This window comes from Otolemur garnettii, unplaced genomic scaffold (assembly GCF_000181295.1).
Source record: "Otolemur garnettii isolate 467f Iridium unplaced genomic scaffold, OtoGar3 scaffold00056, whole genome shotgun sequence".
NCBI lineage: Eukaryota > Metazoa > Chordata > Mammalia > Primates > Galagidae > Otolemur > Otolemur garnettii.
In genome coordinates this window covers 7,989,941-8,011,810 of record NW_003852451.1, presented here as the reverse complement: position 1 = coordinate 8,011,810, position 21,870 = coordinate 7,989,941, and the positions used below count along the sequence as shown (strand labels likewise).

General features: G+C 44.2%; 1 protein-coding gene across 1 annotated transcript in view; it reads left to right on the top strand.

Moving 5' to 3' along the window:
• FNDC1 (fibronectin type III domain containing 1) overlaps positions 1 to 21,870 on the top strand; it is a 63,763-nt gene that overhangs the window by 13,704 nt on the left and 28,189 nt on the right. Inside the window, exons 4-13 of the mRNA XM_012806726.2 lie at positions 2,163 to 2,369; positions 6,362 to 6,460; positions 7,968 to 8,085; positions 9,951 to 10,138; positions 10,889 to 10,996; positions 13,564 to 13,752; positions 15,108 to 17,173; positions 17,216 to 17,726; positions 19,375 to 19,475; positions 21,444 to 21,555. Coding sequence (XP_012662180.1) covers positions 2,163 to 2,369; positions 6,362 to 6,460; positions 7,968 to 8,085; positions 9,951 to 10,138; positions 10,889 to 10,996; positions 13,564 to 13,752; positions 15,108 to 17,173; positions 17,216 to 17,726; positions 19,375 to 19,475; positions 21,444 to 21,555 — 3,699 coding nt within the window. The remainder of the gene's footprint in view (positions 1 to 2,162; positions 2,370 to 6,361; positions 6,461 to 7,967; positions 8,086 to 9,950; positions 10,139 to 10,888; positions 10,997 to 13,563; positions 13,753 to 15,107; positions 17,174 to 17,215; positions 17,727 to 19,374; positions 19,476 to 21,443; positions 21,556 to 21,870) is intronic.

Genomic DNA, 21,870 nt, shown 5'->3' with positions numbered 1-21,870 from the left:
GTCTAGTTCACTCTGTGTAACCCCTACTGAGCAAGGCGTTGGGTTCCCCCTCCATAGGGAGCCCCTCCAGTCAGTATAAAGCCTTTGTTTCACATCCATTAGCAGAAGAGCTTAGGAGGTTGGTGGTGGGCACTTGGGGTCAAGGGGAGCTCAAATGGAAGGGGCATAGTTAAAAGGGGTCAGATTCGGAATCCCAGTGTTTGAATGCAGGTCTCTGCTTGACCCTAACTTCCACGTGACCTTGGGTCAGCTATTTCACCTCTGTGAGCCTCAGTTTTCTTGTGGGGTTACTGAATCTACCCTGCTTTCTTTAGGGCTGTGTAAGGACAGCTGAGAGAGAGTATGAAAGAGCTTGTCACAAACCGTAAAATTCCACGTAAAACAGGCAATGTGATGGGTGTGGTGCGGGGCCTGGCCTCCTTGGGTGGTGTGGCTAGACAGTAAGGCTGGAAGGGGGAAGACCAGACAGTCCCAGTGGGCAGCTTTTGTCCCTTTGGGCTGTGTGGCTGATGTTTAGTGGGCCTGGTGTGTGTCAGCTGTCACCTAGGCCAGCACCTCAGGTAACAAACTTGTGCCATCTTTGACCAGCTTCTTGTCCTAAGAACTTCACTTCCTCCCCCTCAGAGATCCATCACTTCAAAAAATTCTAATGGCCTTTTTTGTTATTGCCCTTTTTGTGGCTATTTTATTGTTGAGTGTTAGGGGTTGTCAAGTCTGAAGCTGTCTTGGAGCAGAGACCTGTAACACTCCCCAAGGCCTGGTGGTGACAGTGACATCCAGGAGCACTGATTCCACTCCAAGGTGCATGGCTGGGAAGCTTTCCAGACTGCACAGAACTCCAGGGCAGAGAATGCTATCTCTGTTTGATCATTTATTTTTTAGCTGACTCAAGAAGGCCCACGTGTGTGTTCTCAGAAGATTTGTTCATTTTACTGGGCTATGCTATTGGATTAAAACCTTTGAAATAATGACTACTTTGCATATTGGGAGAAATACTTGTTGACCGTGACATGGGGTTCTTTTGGGAGCCTCTGGAACAGGGTGCCCAGGGACTGATTAGGTGACTATGTCTAATCTATAAGCGGGTATTTGTTTTGGTTTGATTCAGGATGTTGGAACCAGGTGTCTGGCATTTCAGAATAACCATGTCTAATGGCTACTTATTTCTGTGTTGTTGAAGGTCATATGAATTTATGATATTAAATTTGATATTATGATATTATGTTTTTATATCTTAGTGTTATCTAAGTGTTGAGATCTTAGCTTAGCTGGGAATTTTACAGTCTCATAAAATTAGTCAGAACTGGTGCTGGGATTAACGTACACAGAGGAGGAAGAATGCTTGGAAAGTAACTGCCTTATGCAATTAAAGAGATGTCCCTAGGCTTAACTGGATCCTGCAGGGAAGGCTAGAATGTGGTCTACTGTTAGAAGTGGGCAAGGCCATGGTTGTACGGTCCCAAACGTGTTAGGTCTTAACTTGATATAAAACCAAAGTATTGGCTTCCAGAATGCATAGCTGTGACAAAGTTAATAATCAGAGCATCTCTTGAGATTAATGGATTCAGCAAGAGGATTTCTCAAAATCAGTTAATTTAGCAAGAAGAAACATACCCTGAGGATAGCAGCGATGGTATAGCCTGACCAAGATTCATCTGAAGGAGCAAGACTTACACATGGAAGAACACTTAAGACCCCAAACAGAAATTTAGCATTTAGCTTAGTGGTTCATTGTAAGGGAAAGCCCACCTTGTCCACAGTACAGAGAAAAAGCTTTCTGGAAGACAGTAAATAAAGACCACATGATGTGTCTCTGCTATATTTTTGCACTGACCAGAGAATATATGGTTTTAGCCTTAAGGGGGCAAAAGGAGATAGATGACAAGGGACATTGTACAACACCCAAGATTTCATGCCAGCAGTGTCCCAACATAGTAATAGAATGTTTTCATTTTAAGTTCTTGAGACCTCTGGGTATGAAATGTGGGAGGAACATGTGGATAGAGTGTTGATACCCTTGGGAAAAAATATTTTTCCTAGAATGAGTTGCCAAAAATGGGTAATTGTTGAATTGAGAGTTTGAAGAGACTTCTTGAACTTAATAGGATTGTAAAACCTCAGTGGTACCCTGTCTAATGGCCTCTCCGTCATGTTCTCTTAAGAAAAGGAAGTGCCCAACAAGCCCTTGCGTGTGCGTGTCCGGTCCTCAGACGACAGGCTGTCCGTTGCGTGGAAGGCGCCACGGCTGTCTGGAGCCAAGAGTCCACGCAGATCTCGGGGTTTTCTCCTGGGCTATGGAGAAAGCGGCCGGAAGATGAATTATGTTCCACTGACGAGAGACGAGCGGACACATGAAATTAAAAAGCTAGGTGAGTTTAATATGCATTGGCATTCAGTGTTTCAATGATTTGTGATCATTTCAATGTTTGGAAGCTCATTCGTGATACAACATTATAGAGTAGAATCCTGTAAGCTGACCCCCCACCCCGGGACTGTAACTGGTCAACATAAGGAGCTAGGCCTACTGTTCTGATATGTACACATGGTGCATATCTGGTCTATGAAAATTAGGTCAACTTAAGGAGGTGGTCAGTGCAGGGAGGTGGTCAGCAATGGAGGTTCTACTGTACCTTAGTTGTAATGTTTGTTTCCTAGAAATTACTTGAGAGGGAGCCAATGCTTTTGCCACCTTGGCTCTGTCCTTGTCATTTGTTCTTTGAAGCTTTGTCTTTGAATCTTAGGACAATGGACCTTGGGTCCTATGAAGGTGGGACAATGGCTGCCGAGTATAACTGCAACTCAGGCCATCCCCACTTTTCCCACCCCCTTATTGGGTAAAGGAAGCACTGGCTATAGGTTACAGAAGGGAGATTGCTGTGACTCTGAGAGGTTCTGTGTATGATTCCAGTCTGGGTGGGGTCTTTCCTGTCTGTGCTGGACTCACTCATCAACAGGCCTGGTCAAGGACCCAGGACCAGCTCTGAGAAGGACACGACTCAGGCCTGTCCCTCTTGAGTGTGGAGACAGTGCCAATAATTGGGTCTGTCCTGTTTACACCCTTATCTTGGTATGTCGGGCAGAGAGTTGGGTGAGTGTGGCTGGGTCCCTGCATGTCAGCCCCTCCTGGGGGCAGCAGGCTATGGAGGGGCCCCTAGTGTCCAGGCCTGCTTGGGTGGCAGAGCCTGCCTAATTCTGGGCTTGAGCAACCTGTGCCGGAATAGTTTTCTGGGCATGTAAAAGGCTCTATTTTGGTGATGTGGGCCAGATTCCACCCACGATATCAGCAGAAGAATAAAGCCACTCTGTATTTCTGATAGCACAGGGGAGTATTTTTTTAATGGACACTTTTCATGGTTCTAAATTTTCCGTTGACGGCACACATTTAAATGTCATTTAATGTTGACAAGTTTTTCATCTGACTGGTCTGTTATTTTTTCATTTCTTTAGTAGTGAGCCACTGGGCACCTGAGCACAGCAGAAGGATATTTTTTTCTGCCTGAAAATATTGAACCTTAGGTGGGGGGTGTGCCCAGTCCCAGCCTGGATGGACAGGGCTAGCATGTTAGTTTTTGAACTTCTGCCACATGAACAGCACTGGCCTCGTCATGGTGAACAATGTGTGAGGTTCCTGCGAGGAAGCTTGCCCCATCTTGCCAGGGTGGACAGGGCTCAGGTGGACTCCCCTGGCATTCAGAGTGGACCTGCTGGGTCATAGGAAGTGTCTCCTTACTCGTCCTGATAGGACTTTCATTCTGTTCCTAACAAAGGTGCTGCCGACCTGCAGTGCTGCAGAGAGCGCTCACACGTTCGGGGTAGGAAGTGGGGCTGAGGTCGGGCAGCAGAGTGCCACTCCCCACACCATTCATGAAGCACATCCTACTGGGCCTGGCCTGTGTTAGGTGTGGCCCTAGGTGGGGGTAGCGGTGTTGTCTCTGGTTAAAGGAGGCCCCACAGAGAAGGTGATGCTCCAGCAAGTCCCACAGCTTAGAGGGGTGCGGCACCGTGGAGGCGGGAAGGAGATAGTGGGACAGGGCTCTGAGCGAAACAGGATCCTACTAAAGGACAAGGAGGTCATGACAGACCCTTAGAAGCTGAGGGTGTTTCTCCCACGCCACACCCTTGAGCTTGGGAAGTGGGGAGATGCATTGGCTCTGGCTGGTGATGCTGGGGTCGTTTTGGGAATTTGATGAAGTGATTCATTGATTGGGGGCACAGAGAGGGGGCGTTTGTACCATCACATGCGTTCATTGCATCTCTGTGACACAGAAACAGATGGCTGCCTGGGGCCACCTCCTCTTCTTCTGCAGTTACTAAGAGCCCCATCGCTGGGGCCTGCAGACCGTGCATTCTGTGAACTCAAAGTCGTCTCAGGCCTGTTTCTTCAACTGAGAGATGGAGACAGTGAGAGTAGCTTTCTTGTGGGGCTTTGTTAGGACTAAAGGAAGACTTGCGTGTGAGCTGCTTGGCCTGGGACAGCAGTTACTGTCCTTTCCCTTAATGCTGCTCATGGGCCCAGTTTAGTTTCCAGAGCTCAGCAAATCAAGAATCTGGGCATAAAAACAAATCTAAGAACTTTAAGAAATACATTGAAAACATGTAAACATTTTAGTTGTGGGAAAGTATTCATTCTTGTTGGTTCTGGGTAAGTGGTGGGACATTGCTTTCCACGGGGACTCACTTCCACATGTTCCTGGGCTGTGAGGGTGGACGGCAGATTTTTTTCTTTGTCTACTTTTGGCAGAATTCCATTGTTAATCACACCAAAACAATTCACAGATCTGAAGTGACTCCTCGGTTCAGAAGCTTAGTTTGATGTTCTGTGAATCCAAGTGTTACAAATTTGATCCCTCTCTTTCACAAAACATGCACTTCAAAATCCTTTGGAGTAAGATGTGAGTGACTTGGTATAAATAATTTCCACATGTCGCGGCATGAGCCTCCCTGGCTTTCTCTCCGCATACACAGAGAGCAGGCTGTCAGATATTATCCCCTACACTGAAATCTCTAATTAGTAGACAGCAGATCACTTTATATAAATAGGTCCCTCTGTGTGGGATTTTGGAACACAGGCACCCTTTTATGTTTAACTAAACATGTTTGTAAAGACGAAAGTTTGGTTCTCTAGTATCTGAAAGTTTGCAATGCCTAATGGGAAGAGTCCTGTGTTTGAAATTCCCTTACGATCTTAGCGTCAGCCGTTAATTTACCTAGATAGCGCCTAAGGATGTAACTACCTGCACTGGAAACCAGTCAGGTCACCTTTTTTATTTTTGAATTGATTAAAGTTTGAATAAGAAGCTTGTTCAGTAGAGCCTAGAGTGAGGCAGGGAAGATTATGAATGCTTCTCCGGGGTGTAACTGTGGGCAAGGCACTCAAATGTTATGGCTTTACATTTGGCCTTATTTGTAGGTAAAAAGGTCGAATTAGAAAATAACCAAGGTTGCACCTGGGCTTCGACTCTATGTTCCATAGTACTTGAGAGTACAAGTTTTATTCCACCATTATATTTGTTTTTTCCAAGTAGTCATCACTCAGTATGGGTGGGAGGCGCAGTTCCAGGCCTCCCCACGTGTACTGGGGTGCGTACACATTCATACCCAGCCGTTGGCCCTGCCCAGTCCAAGTAGATGCAGGGTTTCCATCTCTCCAATACTGTGTTATCAACAGGTTTTGGTTGAAAAAATTTGCCTATATGTGGAGCCACTCAGTTCAAATTCTTGTTGTTCAAGGGTGAACTATAAACTTTTCAAATTTAGTTTATGTTGGATAGTGAGACCATGCACAATGGGGGCGGGGGGCAGGGGGCAGGGGGCAGGAACTCACTGAAAGAACCATCCGGAAATAAAGGATACGTTTAAACTCTGCCATTTACTCTTAGCAAATCTTCAGAGACTCTGTTCTGAGCATTTTAGTTTCAAAGGGCACAGCATCCCCCAAGGAAAGGAACACCGTCCGGCTATTACTGTGGCGTGTCAGCTGTTCTTTTTTCTCCTGTTTTTCTGATGACAGATCGAACTAGAGCAGCTCCCTGTTTTCTGTTTTATCAGTGAAAGGAATTCGGGGAATTATGTGGGTAAATATGACATTCTTTTCTTTTTGAAAGCACGTTCATCCCTTTTTGATGCTGGAGAAACTCACCTTTCAGGAATTATAGTTAACAATCAGTTCCTCATTTTCTAACATAATATAATAGTGTTGAGTTTAGTTCCTACAGATCCGGGCTCACCTTGGGCTCATCCTGCATTGTCCTGAAGAAGTGGGAATACGGAGGGCAGGGGAGGGGCGCGCAGACCCCCGGGGGATGTGTGTTCCCGAGAAATCCCCGCTGCAGACTCTCATGCCTTGCTCCCTGCTCCGCAGCCTCGGAGTCCGTGTACGTGGTCTCCCTGCAGTCCATGAACACCCAGGGGCAGAGCCAGCCGGTCTACAGGGCTGCCCTGACAAAACGGAAGATTTCAGGTATGTTGCCGAGGACGCATTTGGTCAAACTGTGGGCTCCTATGAGTGCCCTGCTGTTTCCAAACGGTGCGGGCTGGATGGCGAAGTACGTGAATTTTTCTGAGGATAAAAGGAGCATCGGGGCAGACACTGTCACCTTTTATGTGCAGACCCTAGTGTATTCTTGTGACCGAATAGCCATCCCTATGTATTTTGAATGGCTTCACTGAGCAGTAGATACACCGTGTGAGGGGAGCCAAGTGTTCATTCCACAGACAGGCACAGTCTGACCCACACATAAACCACCCTCAGCAAGGCACTGAGTGAAGTCAGAGACAGACTAGCAGGTGTGGATAGCAGGCACATGTGATTTCAGCCGACTCTGCCTAAAAATGGCATCGAGAATTGTGAGAATCATTTAATAGTGGTTTGCTGATAGCCTATCATTGTCCACTTACTAAGGGACACTTTTCTCCACGCTCACTAACACATATCTTTTATGTTACTTATATATTAACAAATTACACATACCTTTCCTGGACAATGTGCCTTAATTTAAAGAGGCAGTCTACAACTATATAATCTATAGTTATTTTCATGAACTCACAACACGAAATGAAATGTATTTTATATTATATAAAGAAGCCCACATATATGATGTTTCACTTTTATTATTAATTAATTGCTGCCAGAGAAAAGTCCCTGTATCACTTTTCTAACAGACTACATATTTCCAAGTTCTGCTCAAGCTAAAGTCCACATCCTTTGGAAACACGGTCCCTGTAAAGTAAATACACAAAAACTACACAAATACACAAAAATACACAAATACACAAAAATACACAAAACTAAACAAACAGAGGGCAAGACAAAAAACCCGAGAGACTGAAACGCAATAGTGAAGACACCTTGTGCATCTTAATTTGTTAGAGATTTGGAGACTGAACTAAGACGATTAACTTTATGACTACGATATATCCTAGGAACAGCAAAGGTGAATCTCTGTAAGAAATTGACAGACTGAATTCTATTTGATGTCTGAGTAGAAATTTTAATCTGTCCTGGAATCACCTGTCCTAAAATGTGAGGACATGGAACCCAAGGTGATTCTTATAGTTATTTGAACCCAAATTTTCATTTCGTACCTTAATTGCCAAGGAAATGTGAATTAAGCTTTTCTTCCACTAAACTTTTGCTTTCCATAAAAACTGTATTATTGCCCCCAAAAGTTACAGTGTGTATGAAGAAAACACCAGGTCCCCTGGACCGTCTTTGGCCGGGTGAGCAGCTGTTGTACTATTCTGTACATCAGCTTTTAAAAGGAACTGCCCATTTCTCAGGCTGTGTTTAAGAAAAGTGAGAGTGGAGATTTTTTTTTTCTACACTGACCAATCAAATAATTTCCTAGCTCTCTATCCATTTCATTTTGTCTACTTTAAGCATAAACAATCTAAAAACTGTGCAGGTGAGTCAGGGCAGAGCCCACTGTTAGAGAAGTCCCTTTCTATGGGTCTCATTGTCATTTCAGAAGAGGATGAACTGGATGTGCCCAAAGACATCAGTGTCCGGGTTATGTCATCCCAATCTGTGCTTGTGACCTGGGTGGATCCCGTTTTGGAAAAACAGAAGAAAGTTGTTGCATCGAGGTACATTTGCTTGTTTTTTGTCTCTTATGTAGGAGAGAAGTGGGTTTTCTGGCCCTAAAAAGGCATGTGTTTAATGATTTTATTTTCTGACTTACATGGATGCTAGCCTCTTTGGTAGCGCAATGGCTGAATATTTTATGGCAATCTAGTTAATCCCAAGTATGGTTGCACATTTCTCACAAATCAGATACTCCCAGGGCCTGTGTGTAACACATGGGGCAGGACCTCACACCCTACTTGCTCAGAGTTTCATCTTATGACAAGAAGTCTCCCAGACGGCATTTCTTTCTTTGTTCCATTTGGGTTTTGCCTTGTCTCATTCATGCTCTGTGCGTGTGCCGGGCCCAACTCAGGAGCAGTCCTACCATTCCTACTGCTGTCCAGGGAGAGTCGTGGCAAGATGAATTTCTGTAGCGTGGTGAATACTCAGTGGTTTCCCATTTAGACATTTACCCAACACTGAATTGCTTCATGTCCAGCTTGTTCCTGCATAACAAAATGCACCTTATTTTCTCTTAAATGGTGTTTTCATGTTCATTTGCTATAGCAATAGAAGAAAAACCAGTACTAGGGTTAAAATAATTTATAGGTTAAAAGGCCACTGGGAACACCACTTCTGGCTAAAGGTAGATTAAATACAGCCATCAAAATGTTTTGTATTCAATGACTGAACAGTTTATATAACCAAGAGAAAGCCCAAAATTTGATGGTCTGCTTGTTTTTATTTAATTTTAATTTTTAAAATTATTGTTTCAGGTTAATGTAAGGATATAAGGAATTAGGTTACAATGTTGCACTTGTTCAGTCCAGTCCCTCTTGTGGCCTACTTATTACATACCAAACCTATCTACAACCAGGAGAAGGGAATGTACTGTAATCTGGAGAGCACAGAATGTTGAGACTATATTCACATATAAACTGTTATTCAGATAGTGAAAGATACCTGCATTTCCTTAAAGACCTTGGGAAATGCATAGTGATGCTCTCCTTAGCCACATGGCCTTCCCCCACATGCAGAGTCCCTGATGACCACTGGGCTTTGATTTCCAGCATTTTGCTGAAAATCAGAGGTTTGAGTTTTCTCAGCGGAACTGTTGTGTTAAGTGGCGTGGCGTGTCTTCAGCTGAAGCCTTTTCCTGACATACTATATGTAGCAAATAGCACACTTTCAATGGATCGAGTGCTTTCCACTGCAAAGAGGCTCCAAAGAAAGTTCTTTGAACAGAAATCCAGTAAACAGCATTTGCAACTCTTTAGGGTATCTGCTGCCTGGGGCTGTTGAATTTTCCACGTTTGGTCACATAGCATTTCTCTCTAATCACACATCAGAATCACTTTCATAAGGTCCTTGGTCCCTTTCTGTTTGTGACACATTTTTGTTCCTTTTCATGGTAATAAATCTACTCAAAACCACATGTTCCCTTTCTGCCCGAACCTATGGAACACAGGCCTGATTTTTTGGTCATTTTTCGGGTGATCTGAGACACCTGAGGTCCTTTCTGGCCCTAATGTTGCCCCTTCCGTGCCTCCAGAGACGCAAATGTGCACACATACCCCTGGTGCGGTAGTCGCCTGGCCAGACCCATCTCCTTTCCATCCCTCCCCTTTATAATCTCTCCTTAGTCTTCTGAGCAGTTAAGACTTTTTGGTCTTGAAAAGGCTGTAAGATCGTCTTTCCTGCCTGTGCTAGGACCTTCACCTGAAACTTACGCTGATTCTTTGAGCCAATAACAGTCAAAAATTTGGATTTTTCTCCTCTTTGATTTCCCTGCGTACCTCCAGAAGTCGTCACTTATGGTGACAGCAAGGACCTAGTGTTCAGTTGCTGAGACTTGGAGATATCGTTGTATCGCATTTTCTTACAGACAGTACACCGTGCGCCATCGAGAAAAGGGGGAATCCGCCAGGTGGGATTACAAGCAAGTCACCAACAGACGTGTGTTGATTGAGAACCTGATTCCAGATACTGTGTATGAATTTGCAGTCCGTATTTCTCAGGGGGAAAGAGATGGCAAGTGGAGTCCATCAGTCTTCCAAAGAACACCAGAATCTGGTCTGTACTCAGCGTGGCCTTTGGACTTACAATTTGGGAATCATTCCTAAAATAAGAGTTAAAGTAAATAGGTGAAGAAGCCAATAGTGACAGAGGCTGGCAAGAGCATTTTTTCAAAGTCACATGAACCCTAGGTTTTTGTGCTGCTTCTATGTATAAATGCAGTGAAGTTAGAGAGCGTTTCCTTGGGTCCCTGTTTTTATCCTTTGTGGCCTTTCCACTGACAGGTTGTTCATGTTGTTCTGACTCATGTGGCACATTAAGTCCCAGCATGTGGCACACACAAGCTGTCACTGCATGAGTGAATGCCCTGGTGATGTGTGGCTCTGACATGTAGGACAGATGTTTCCTTCCTGTGGCTGAGGTTGTTTGATTCTGGGGGAGAATTTTGCTCCATATCCAAGGCTGTAATTCTTTTCTTTTAAGCCATATCTTTAAAAGTTCTATTAAGAAAAATTTAGAAGTGGGTTTTATGGATATTCTTTGGATATTTCAATATTTAGCAATGAGAGAAATTCTGAATTCCTAAAGGCATTTCCCTAGGTATGTCTAAACTCAGTATATGAGTTGATTGAAGTGACATAAATCACTATATTACACAAAATGCAGGTATAGAATTTTCTCTCATCTATAATAAAAATTAATACTGCAGCTCTCTAGTGAAATGTGCATACATAGAGACTGCATGTTATTTGCTTTTAGGATATCCCCTGGAGCATTTACAAGTGTTTGATTCCTTGTCCTTCGTAGCTCCTACCACAGCTCCTGAAAACTTGAACGTCTGGCCAGTCAATGGGAAACCTTCAGTGGTCACTGTATCTTGGGACGCACTGCCAGAGACGGAGGGCAAGGTGAAAGGTAGGGATGTCACTCTGTAAACCATAAGATACATGGATTCTGATAAACACTGCCTCTACTCACAGTTTTGGTAACCCAAGGAACGAGGATACCTCCTGCAAGATTTTCATTGTCTGAGATCCAGGTAGTTGTAATTCTTTTTGTCTTCCTATGAAGGGTTTTTAGTGTTGCTCTTAGGAGAGATGTTTTTGCATGGGTATGACATCATAACTTTCACCCAGGCAGACAATGCCCTGGTTTTCAAGCTATGGGTCTTTTTATTGTACCAGGAAGATCACGAATGTAGGAGCAACAGCTATAGAACCATAAATATCTTTAATGAGACCATCAATATATTGAATGAGTTTGAGAAACTCAAGTGGTAAGTGATGGAAATGGATTTATTTCCTATTTGTCATTATCTCTCTAGCTATTTCTGTATGTATGTATGTCATGGACATAAATACTGAAGATTTAAAAGAATAAAAAGAGAATAAACTATTCACAACTAGCTAAATGTAACAATTTTTGAAACTACTAAATAAATATCCCAGTCTTTTTAATGTAAGAGCATCCAAGAACCTTCTAGAAGTCTATAGTCTAGAGCTATATTAAGTTTTTTTCCTAGCATTTCCTATACAAATGCACCCTAAGGGTACCAAGGAATGGAATTTCTATTTAAGAAAGAAGTATAGTTTTATTGTCATTAGATGTTTGGGACAACTTTAAGCCTAATTGGTCCAGAAACTATAAAAGTTTGTATAAGCTTTAAGAAATCAAAAGCTTACCACTAATCTCCTTTGGGAGTGTCTTAATTGAAAAAAAAAATTGGATAGTTCATTTTTGTAGCAAACTACAGGTTATTTTTGCTGACATCTAGGATGTCTTTTCATGGAATAATAGAAGTTGAAGAAGGTGAATGTGGAATGGTATTTTCTGTACTTAATGCTTTTTCTCTTTTCAGTGTGCCAGAAATAGGTTGTACTATTTTTCTTTCTCATGTTTTCCCTACAGGAATAAATCAAAAACAAATGAAGAGAATAAATATTTAGTTGGCCCCTTTAAATCATTCTTTTGTGACAATTTGGACGTTGACTCCTGTATCCAGTACAGTGGTGCTGAAAAAGTCTCTGAAAATTGGATTCAGACATTTTTTTCACTCAACAACTTTTTGTTTTATAAAAGTCAGTGTTGCGTCTATCATGACTTTATTAACAGGCTACTTATTTGTTCTTCCCCCGCTCCCATATCTTAGTTTCTATTTAAAGCTCTTTGGGGAGAGAAGCTCCTGGGTAGTCAATCATATATTGCCAGAAGGAATAATAATGACAGAGTTTTTATGCCCAAAGAACTCATATATCTTAGTTACTTAGATAGTTTTCATAAGGGTGGGATTGAAATTCATAATCATAAGATATATAAAACATAACAGAAGAACATACTTTAACAGGGTTAAATTTTTTCCAAATTAATTGAATTTGTACAGAAATCTGAATTATAAAATTTTATAGACCACAGGCTCTCTTAAAACTTACTTTTGACCACCACAAATGATAAATTTGTTCATTTTCAATAAGAAAAGAATGCTGTTTTTTTTTTTTTCAGGAAAATACTGCCAAAACACTTTTGAATGAAAAAGATTTAAATTAATGTACTTTTTAAAGATGAGAGCATAGGGAAAAGAAAAGACTTCCCCTGCTCCTGATAATTGCTTGATTTTTGTGTAATTTAAATTATTTTTCTTAGCTACTACTCATATTAATAGGATAAGTCTTGTAAATCTTGAGTTCCTGGAGAGGAAAATAGGCCTGAAAATTTTTAGTTGAAGGTAAAAATTGTGTTTTAAAATATGACTTCCTTACAATATTTTCATGTAAGCATAGAGATATTTTAGCTCTTTGGATATTTTAGTGTTTTACTTCTTTAGTTCTTTGGACCGTGGTTTTAAAATTTCAAGACTATTACATACTTAGAGATATAGTCAATTAAAGATGAATACATTACACGTCACATAAATCTGTTACTTAACAAATTTCTTCATAGTTTTAAATACTGTGAAACATCCTTCTCAGCATATATTAAGAACTTCGATAATTCTTACAAAAATGAAATTATGTTCCAAATATAGACTTTTCCTGGCTGAATATGCTAATAAAACTAACTCAGCTTAATAAACTGAAACGCTTGAAGCTGTCAGCAGTGTTCACGGTCAGTTCCTAGCAGCTGTCACTTCTTTTTCCTTAGCTGCTTCTATTCAGGATATAGTCTATCATAGCAATTAGTAAATAAAACCAAACAACACCCCCCATGTAAGTACTTTAGGGAATTGTATGAAGGCTGGCCTTCTTGGTTCCATATGTTTAAATTGCTTAAACTTGCAAAGATACAACTAATTAAATCCATAGCCCTGTCTGGTTCCCCAATGAATGTGCAGTCACCTTCTGCCGTGCCCAGCTGGTACCTGGCATGCATTGCTAGCATATTAATTTTAGTAACGCACGTTCTCATTCATCCTGCCACACGGTCTGTCTGCTGGACACGGGACCGTTTTCAGTTCCCCCTTCCAACTGTCTGACAAATCATTTCAGAATACATTCTTTCCTACGCCCCGGCTCTCAAACCATTTGGAGCGAAGTCCCTCACCTATCCTGGAGACACTACTTCTGCCCTGGTGGATGGTCTGCAGCCTGGAGAACGCTATCTTTTCAAAATCCGGGCCTCAAACCGGAGAGGGCTGGGCCCTCACTCCAAAGCCTTCGTTGTCGCTCTGCCAACAAGTAAGCATTGCGTTTGTGGCTCCCTTTTTTCTCTCTCCTCATTCATACTATTCGGTTTGTGTTTCTTTGAGTCACGCTTTGGGTTTAGAACTGCTCAGTTGATGATTTTTGGGGGGGACTAAGCCGCATATTGATTTTAAAATATTTTTGTAGTCCCTTTAGAAATTAGTCTCCCCAAAGACTGTTATTGAGTGTTTGATAACATTATCACTCTCATGTTATTAACGTCTTAGTTATATGATTAATCCTATGTCACTGTTTAATTTGGGGCATGTGACAAGGAAAGAATATGTTTACATGTGCAATGTGACTTTTTTTTTTCCTTGTTAGTTTGATTTTCTGCAGAGCATTAAAGTTTGCCTTCTATTATTTCAGGAACACACTTTACTCAGAAAGATTTCAGTTGTCTGGCTTATCTGGTCAGTATCAAACCAAACAAGTTAGTAAAGACCCCAAATCGGAGCGGAGGGGGCTGGGGCCAGGTTTTCTTCTCCACTGCCCCACTCTATGGCCGGATGTTGGCAGCACTGTCTACTGTGCTGTGAGGGTCTGTGCTGTGCTGCAGTATAAAACAATTTTGTTCTGGAACAAACTGTGATATAGACAAAATTTGCTCCCTGGGGACCCTCCACTGCTGTATAGGGCCCCTAGTAAGATCTTTGCCTTCAGTCAGTCCTGCTCTTGACAGGGTGACTTATGGGACATTTAATATAATGTCTGTCTATCCCAAGAGTCTTTTTATTTTAAGCCTTATTTTTGAATAAGAAGTGTTTTTATTATCAAAGGAATTTTAAGCAAGAAAGAAAAAGTAAGGGAGGATATGTTGGGGGCCAATAGGAAACCCTTTACAATGCCTCGAAAATTTCACACTGGTTGCTTGTCACACAGAACACATTCCCCTGTGGTTTTGAACATAGATCACTGAGCATTTTGCATTAGGCTTACATGTATTTCCCGCCTGTGAAGAATAGCTACCATGCATTTGTGATACACTGACTATTAGTTATAATGAGAAAATCCTACATAAGGTTTTGCATTTACAAAATAAATGAATTAACTCAAAGTACTCATTTCAGAATTCCTTCATATAAGCCGTGACATAATCTGATTCAATTTATAGAGATTCAATTCGCATATATTTTCTGAGACCGTGTCTGTTAACTTAAAGCAAAATAGAGCTTGAAAAAAGAATGCTATCATTTGGAAAATAAGTTTTCAGTGTTGTCAGGAATTTGAAGTTTTCAGTTGTGATTATTGACTTGAAATGCCTCCACACTGCCATGTTAAATACGCCCCTCGTGTCACACAGCTTTTGAATTTCTTCTTTGACAGTCAATTATTTAAATCTGTTATAGCCAGGCGCAGTGAGTCCAATGTTCAGCAGAACACAGATGGTCACTGGAAACCTCAAAAACCTGAGCCTCCCTCAGCTCCTCCCAAAGATTCAGCTTCCTCAAGACACTCTGCTCCTCCTCAAGATAGAAACGTCAAGGACCCCCTTTTTGACTTGAAGAACAAAATATTGGCTAAGGGTGGGGTGTCCAGAAAACTGCCACCTCGCCACAAGAAGACTGAAGAGTTGGATGTTCAGTCAATAGAAGTCACCAATGCCGAGGAGCCCGATTCCCTGGAGGACCCACTGGCCTTGCCTTCAGGGACCCAAGGCCAGAGGCGACCCCTGAGGCCCCCAAGTAGGTACGGACTCTCAGTGGTTGCTCCAGGCAGGACTCCAGTGCTGCCCCAGAGGCAAGGTGAAGATGAACCAGGTTCCTCCTTGGTGGCTCACCCTCGCTCAGGGACAGCCCCCTCAGCAGCGGCCTCTTCTGCCCACCACACAGCCACCCACCACGCAGCCACCTCTCACCGTCCTTCTGGGGGCCTCTCTGCCAATCTGCCGGCTAGCTCTGCAGACAACGACTCAGTGGATCCAGACGAGGATGAGCGAGCTGCAGGCTCCCTCCATCCCAAGGACATCTCTGCCCAGCAGCCGCCCCCTAAGAGCCGCACCCAGACCCAGCCAGCCCTGTCTCCCAGCCGCCAGTCAGCCTCCAGCATCCTGCGGGACAGAAGTGCCATGCAGCATGGGACAAAACCAGCATTACCGGCACGGAGGACACCCCATTCTGGGACCATGGAGGAAGATTTGAGTGTTTCAGCCCCAGCATCAAGACTTTCTCCACCCTATCGGGGGTCATCTCGGCTGCTGCCCACCCAACCGCACCCAGGCTCTCTGCCCTCCAGGGGTTGGAAGGATGGTCATGAAGCCCTAGCTTCCAACATCAACGCACCATCACAGTCCACTATGTCTTCCTCCAAGACACAGGTCTCTGAGGGAGCAGATACTTTTGATGGGCAGGATGACAGTGACAATGAGGCAGAAGACAGCAGGAGGCCGGCAGAGGCCACTGCACAGACTCTGCGGACCCGGCCTGCCTCTGGACACTTGAGTTTGCTCAGACACAGGCCCTTTGCTGCCAATGGCAGGTTTCCAAACAGGTTTGGCGGTGGCCGGGGACCCCGGCTCCAGCCTTCCAGCTCCCCCCAGTCCACTGTGCCCTCTCGAGCCCACTCTAGGGGTCATTCTCACCCAGCATCCCTCCCCAGGACTGGCTCAGGTACCCACGGAGATGAGGAGGACGAGAAGCCACTTTCTGCGACGGTGGTCAATGACCACATGCCTTCCTCCTCCAGGCAGCACACATCCCGGGGATGGGACCCCCTAAAAAGAAGCCCCCAGAGAGGGGCCAGCCTACTCCAGAAGGAGCCCATCCCAGAAAATCCCAAAACTGCAGAGACAGGTGCACATTCTCAGGGCAAATCCTCTTCTTTGTCCTCTAAGGAGCAGGACCTTCAACAGAGCACAGATGTGGACATGGAGGACCTCAACCCCCCAAAGCAGCCAGTGTCTACAGGGCGCCAGCTGTCCCCTGCTCGTCCTCCCACAGCACGGTCACAGCACTACCCTAGGCCCAGTGTTCCCAGAAGGATAACACCAGGCCGGGCCCCCGAAAGTCAGCACCCCTCATGGGTCTCCACATCCCAGCACTATCCCTCGGGCTCCCAGAGCAAGGATGCGGGGCGGTCACTTTCCCAGCCCAAACTTGCACTTGCTCAGGCTGGCCGTCCCCGCCCCACGTCGCAGGGCAGTGCCCACGCCCTCTCTGACCCGCACAGGGCGAGCTCCCGAGGGGTGCTGCATGCGGCGCGACAGAGCCAGGACGAGGATTCCCAGAGCAGCGAGGACGACAACAGTACAGGACTGGGGGCCCCTGCCCGTGCCAAAGATGCCACCCTGCTCCTGCCCAAGCATCGTCAGGTGTTGTCGCCGGCGGGGAGCCCCGACCACAGACCCCAGCGTGGACACGCAGGCTCCTCGCCAAGGCCCGGCTGGCCCCAGCCCCGCGCCCGAGTCCCCAGCAGGGCAGGGTCCCCTGCCGGGCAGGAGGAGGAGGACACCGCCCAGGCCACACCCAGGGAGACAGAGCCTCCTTCCAAGCGGCCCCTCCCGTCCAAATCCCAGCAATCAGTCTCGGCTGAGGACGACCACGAGGAGGACGAGGAGGGATTCCTGAAAGCAGGAAAAGAAGACCCTCTGTCTTCCCCTGTGGCCAAGTGGCCCTCCTCCTCCACCCCCAGGGGCAGCAAATACGCCGACGGCAGCACCGCCAAGGACAAGCGGGAGCCTGGCACTGTGCCGGCTCCCCGCGGAGGGAGCCCGGTGCAGGAGAGCGACGCTCTGGGGAAGCGACCCGCAGGCAGCCCCCCGAGGGCCTCCGCCCTCCTCCCCCGGCCGCCGCCCCGCAGCCCTGCCACCGCGGGTCCTGTCACGGCCACGCCCTCGTGGCCACGCCCCGCCGCTCGCGCCCCCCCCAGCTCCTCCCCGACCCCCATGCTGTCCCTGCGCCAGCGCATGATGCACTCGAGGTTCCGGAACCCCCTCTCGCGTGCGCCCGGGAGGCCCCCTCACAGACAAGGTAAGTTGGTTTTTACGAAACAGTCGCTTAACCTGTTCTTAAAGGCGCTCACTAGTGTGTATGGCCGTTCCTGAGAGGTTTTGACTTTATTTAGGGTCTACTATGACTAAGAAGTTTGCACGTGTAGTGTGAACTCGTCCTCTCGGGTGTGCATTGCCACTCCCGGGTTTCAGATAAGGAAGCCGGGGACCCGAGTGGCTTGCCCCAAGTCAGGAGCCGTGGAGTGGCCACCGTTCCAGTCCCACACTGTCTAACTGCACAGCCCTCTGTCCTAACAGTGCCCTGTACTGCCTCTTTGAATTCCTCAGGTCACACTCTTAAGTGAAAATGTGTCACAGACATGATGCCAAACTTAGGTCCCCGCGTTTTAGATTCAAGGGCTAGCCAAGCTTTAAGGAATCCTGCGGAACAAGTTCCGCAGGGAGGCTGATCTTCTCATCCCCTGCATACAAAACTCTGAATCTAACAAACCCTGGGTCAAGCCCAGGTGTCTTAGGTATGAATTGCTCAGACCTTGCCATCAGTCAATGTTGTTCTAAAACTTCCAGAAAACGCATGGCAAAGATGGTTGTCACAGGTAGGCAGGTGTGTGCCTGGAATTTCTAGAACAGAGGATAGAACATAGAGAGCTATGAACTGCAGTCTGTGTGGCCCCCTGGGAAGGGTGTGAGTCTTCCCCATACATTTGCACTCAGTTAAGTGGTGAGCTCTTGCATGTCATTGGGGCTGCACAGAACATTCTTGAATGAATGTATTATTTTTTTTGTTAATCTGTACAACACATCTATTTTAGCCCAATGTAAAGACAGAAAATAATGCCACACGTCAGGCTCAGATTTCCACTAAGACTGGCTGTTTTAAGCAAACCTAACACACCAAGACTAGAGGTAAAACTCAGTATTTCCCTTGAGCATAGCAGGAACTCAAAAAATATTTAGTGAATAAATGAAGGAGTGAGAGAATGTGTCTAATCTGCATGTGACTGTCAGAGAGCTCAGGCATCTTACCGGCAGGTGAGGCTGGCTCAGGGCAGAGGGTGCTGTTGAGACAGCTCCACAGGGGATTCTGGGGGACTGAGACAACTGGAGGGGTGCTGCTGTATCCTCTTCCTACTCTGAGGACATGCTCCCCAGGCAGCCCCAGAGTTCAGCAGGCTGGGAGACAGCATTGTGCACTTAGACTTGGCAGTTGATGACTGGGATCTGAGTCAGCTAGAAATATTAGTAGTTGTCACATTTAGTAGGACATGCAGAGAAACACAGAAGGCTTCTAGTACACTTTGGAGATAATTTTCTCTGTCCTTCCAAATCTTTCTCCCTCCAGCTTCCAAATGGCTAAAATAAAGCTACAGCTACTAAGGGTATAAACTTTATATGGTGATTTTACTTAAGCTGCACATGCTCATTCCCCCAGTGGTGTCAGAAAACCATAGCTTTACTATACTCTTAACAGAAATTCATGTTTGTCCTGGAGAAGTCACAATTCAAGACTGTCCTTATCGAATATAATTGAACTATTGGTTCAAAATTCTGTTTAGTGTTAGACATGATGTGTTATTACCTGTAGTTTGGTTTGAAGCCAAGTTTCCAGGAATATTAAATGTTGAACTTACTGGGCTCTGTTATTATTTTTTTTTTGTACTGTGTAGGTTATAATGGGGGACCAAACGTAGACGGGAAAAGCCTTCCTGGTGGTAATGGAAAACCAAGTGGACAGAGAATTATCAATGGCCCTCAAGGGACAAAGTGGGTAGGGTACACTTCTTTACACATACAAGTTGTTTTCATGCTGTTGAGAAGAGAAATATGGTGAACACTGTGTGATTGTGATAAAACTGTCTTTATTTGCTGCTGTTCCTCCAGTTTTAACCACTCATAGGTGAAGATACTTGATTATAGTTTCTTGCAATGCTCAGAAAGATCCTTGGTTTTTCTGAGTAACTAGGGTTTTTTTCTTCTTAGAGCTAGTAAGATAAGGCCAGGGCCTTTGTTTTTCATTTGCCTTGTCTGGTTAGAAAGGTTAAACAAATGTATGGCTCAACCCTGGCAATTACAGAGGTAATGAATAGCCTCTCAAATGAACTTATTTTTTCCCCTGTCCTGATAGCTTCATTTTATTTTTAATTTTTGTTTACAGTTTTATTAAATTTACACATTTTCCATAAGTTGTCTGAAATATTTTCTAAAAGGAAGCAGAATAAAAATAAAAAAACTCTGAATTATACCATAGGCAGTTTTCATTAGATCATCTTTTGAAACTTCTTACATTTGTTGTTTGACTAAAATCATATATTAGTATTTTACGTATGTCTAAATTAGATTATTTTCACTACCTAAGGTTAAAACAAATGTTTAGGGGTCTTGTTGCATTGAGAGTAATAGAAAGAGTACCTCACAATATTCAGGGATTTAAAATTTAAAAAAAAAAATTTATGCTAGAATTCTCAGTCAAAACTTCCCATTTACAACAATAAATTTTAGGAAAACATACTAAAGGACTTTATGAAATTTTCAACCGTAGGTGATCTAAAGATGCATATTGCTATTTCTCAAAGGCATAGGGTTTTATAATAGCCAGAAAGTACGCTACAGCAAAATGTCATTGCCAAAAATTTTGAACTGAAATAGAATGAGGTGGATTTCAAAAGTAGATTTTATATAAACTTTATTATAATTACTAAAACAGCACCCAACAGAGCGGCATGGTTCTAGGGCTGCCTCCAGTAGCCCGATCTAGCCAAGCAGTGGTGCTCCAGTGTTAGCCAGCTTGGGATCACTGGAGGATAGTCAAATTCAGGTACAGGTAGGGCTGGGTGACTTGAGTTTATGACGAGTTCCTTTGTGATGCAGAGGCTTCAGGTCATGGGCCAGCTTTGAGAACTGCCAGCAAAGAGCATGAACTTTTTCCTTAATAGAGACAATAATCGCTTTTTTCAAGTCTTCTAGTTTCTTAGAATATGGAATTTTTGCATGCATAGTATATTAGACAATGTTATTACAAATGATATTGCTTTTGCTATAGCAACATTGATTTTTAATATTAACAGCAAATGGAAACATGTTTTTCATATACTAAAAATAGATGTTCATTGCAAAAAGCGAAAACAATTCTGAATGTATGAAAAAGAAGAGAAGCTTCCGCAATCCTGAGCTACTTCTCGTTGATGGTCATTGTTACCAGTTTGGGGTCTATCGTTCCAGCGATTTTTTCTCTGCAGTCTTAATCTTATGTACACAAAAGAATATATTTTTGTTTTTGCAAAATGATCATCCCTGTTATCTGAGCTCAGCATAGGTCTATATATACAGACCCCCCCCCCCCGGTGTCCTTTCCCTTGCCTGCTTTATTTTCCACAATATGTGTGGCCCATTATTTATTTCTTCTCTTCCCCCAGTTGATAGGCACTGTGTTGTTTCTCTTTCCCAGAATTAGCCATACTGTACTTACTGGTAAAAATATTTTGAACATCTTTTATGTATTTGAGAAACTTAAAACAGTTTACATCTTATACGAGTAAGCAAGTATAATATGAAATGTAAATAACTGGTTTGTACTTTATTTGAAAACCTTGTAATGATCCTGACAAAAATCGTGTCTCCTACTCACATTATGGTTTCCTTCTGTGAAAACTTCACACATACATACATGTAGTTGGACAGATAGGAACATTTGGAGACGGTCGGTGTATTCTTTAATGTATGTATGTCATGGATTTAGGTTGTGGACCTTGATCGTGGGTTAGTATTGAATGCAGAAGGAAGGTACCTCCAAGATTCACATGGAAATCCTCTTCGGGTTAAACTAGGAGGAGATGGTCGAACCATTGTGGGTAAGTGAGAGTGGTTATTAAGGAACAATAGTCTACTGAATTAGTTGTGGAGGAACTGTCCTCCACGCCTTCATTTTTAATGGTTGTCCTTGGTCTAGTTACTTTTAGCCACGTGGGAAGAAGAGCCTCAAAAGAGGCAGAACTCAGCGTTCCCTGTCCTACAGCTTTAGTCAACCCCTGCAGACTCCAGCCTCTGGAAAATGTGGCCTTCTGCGTTGCTCTTGAAATTGGGCAGTTTGGGGAGGGGGTCTGCAAACTACAGCCTGCAGGCCAGACCCTGTCTGCTGCACATTTTTGTCAGTCTTGTGAGCTCAG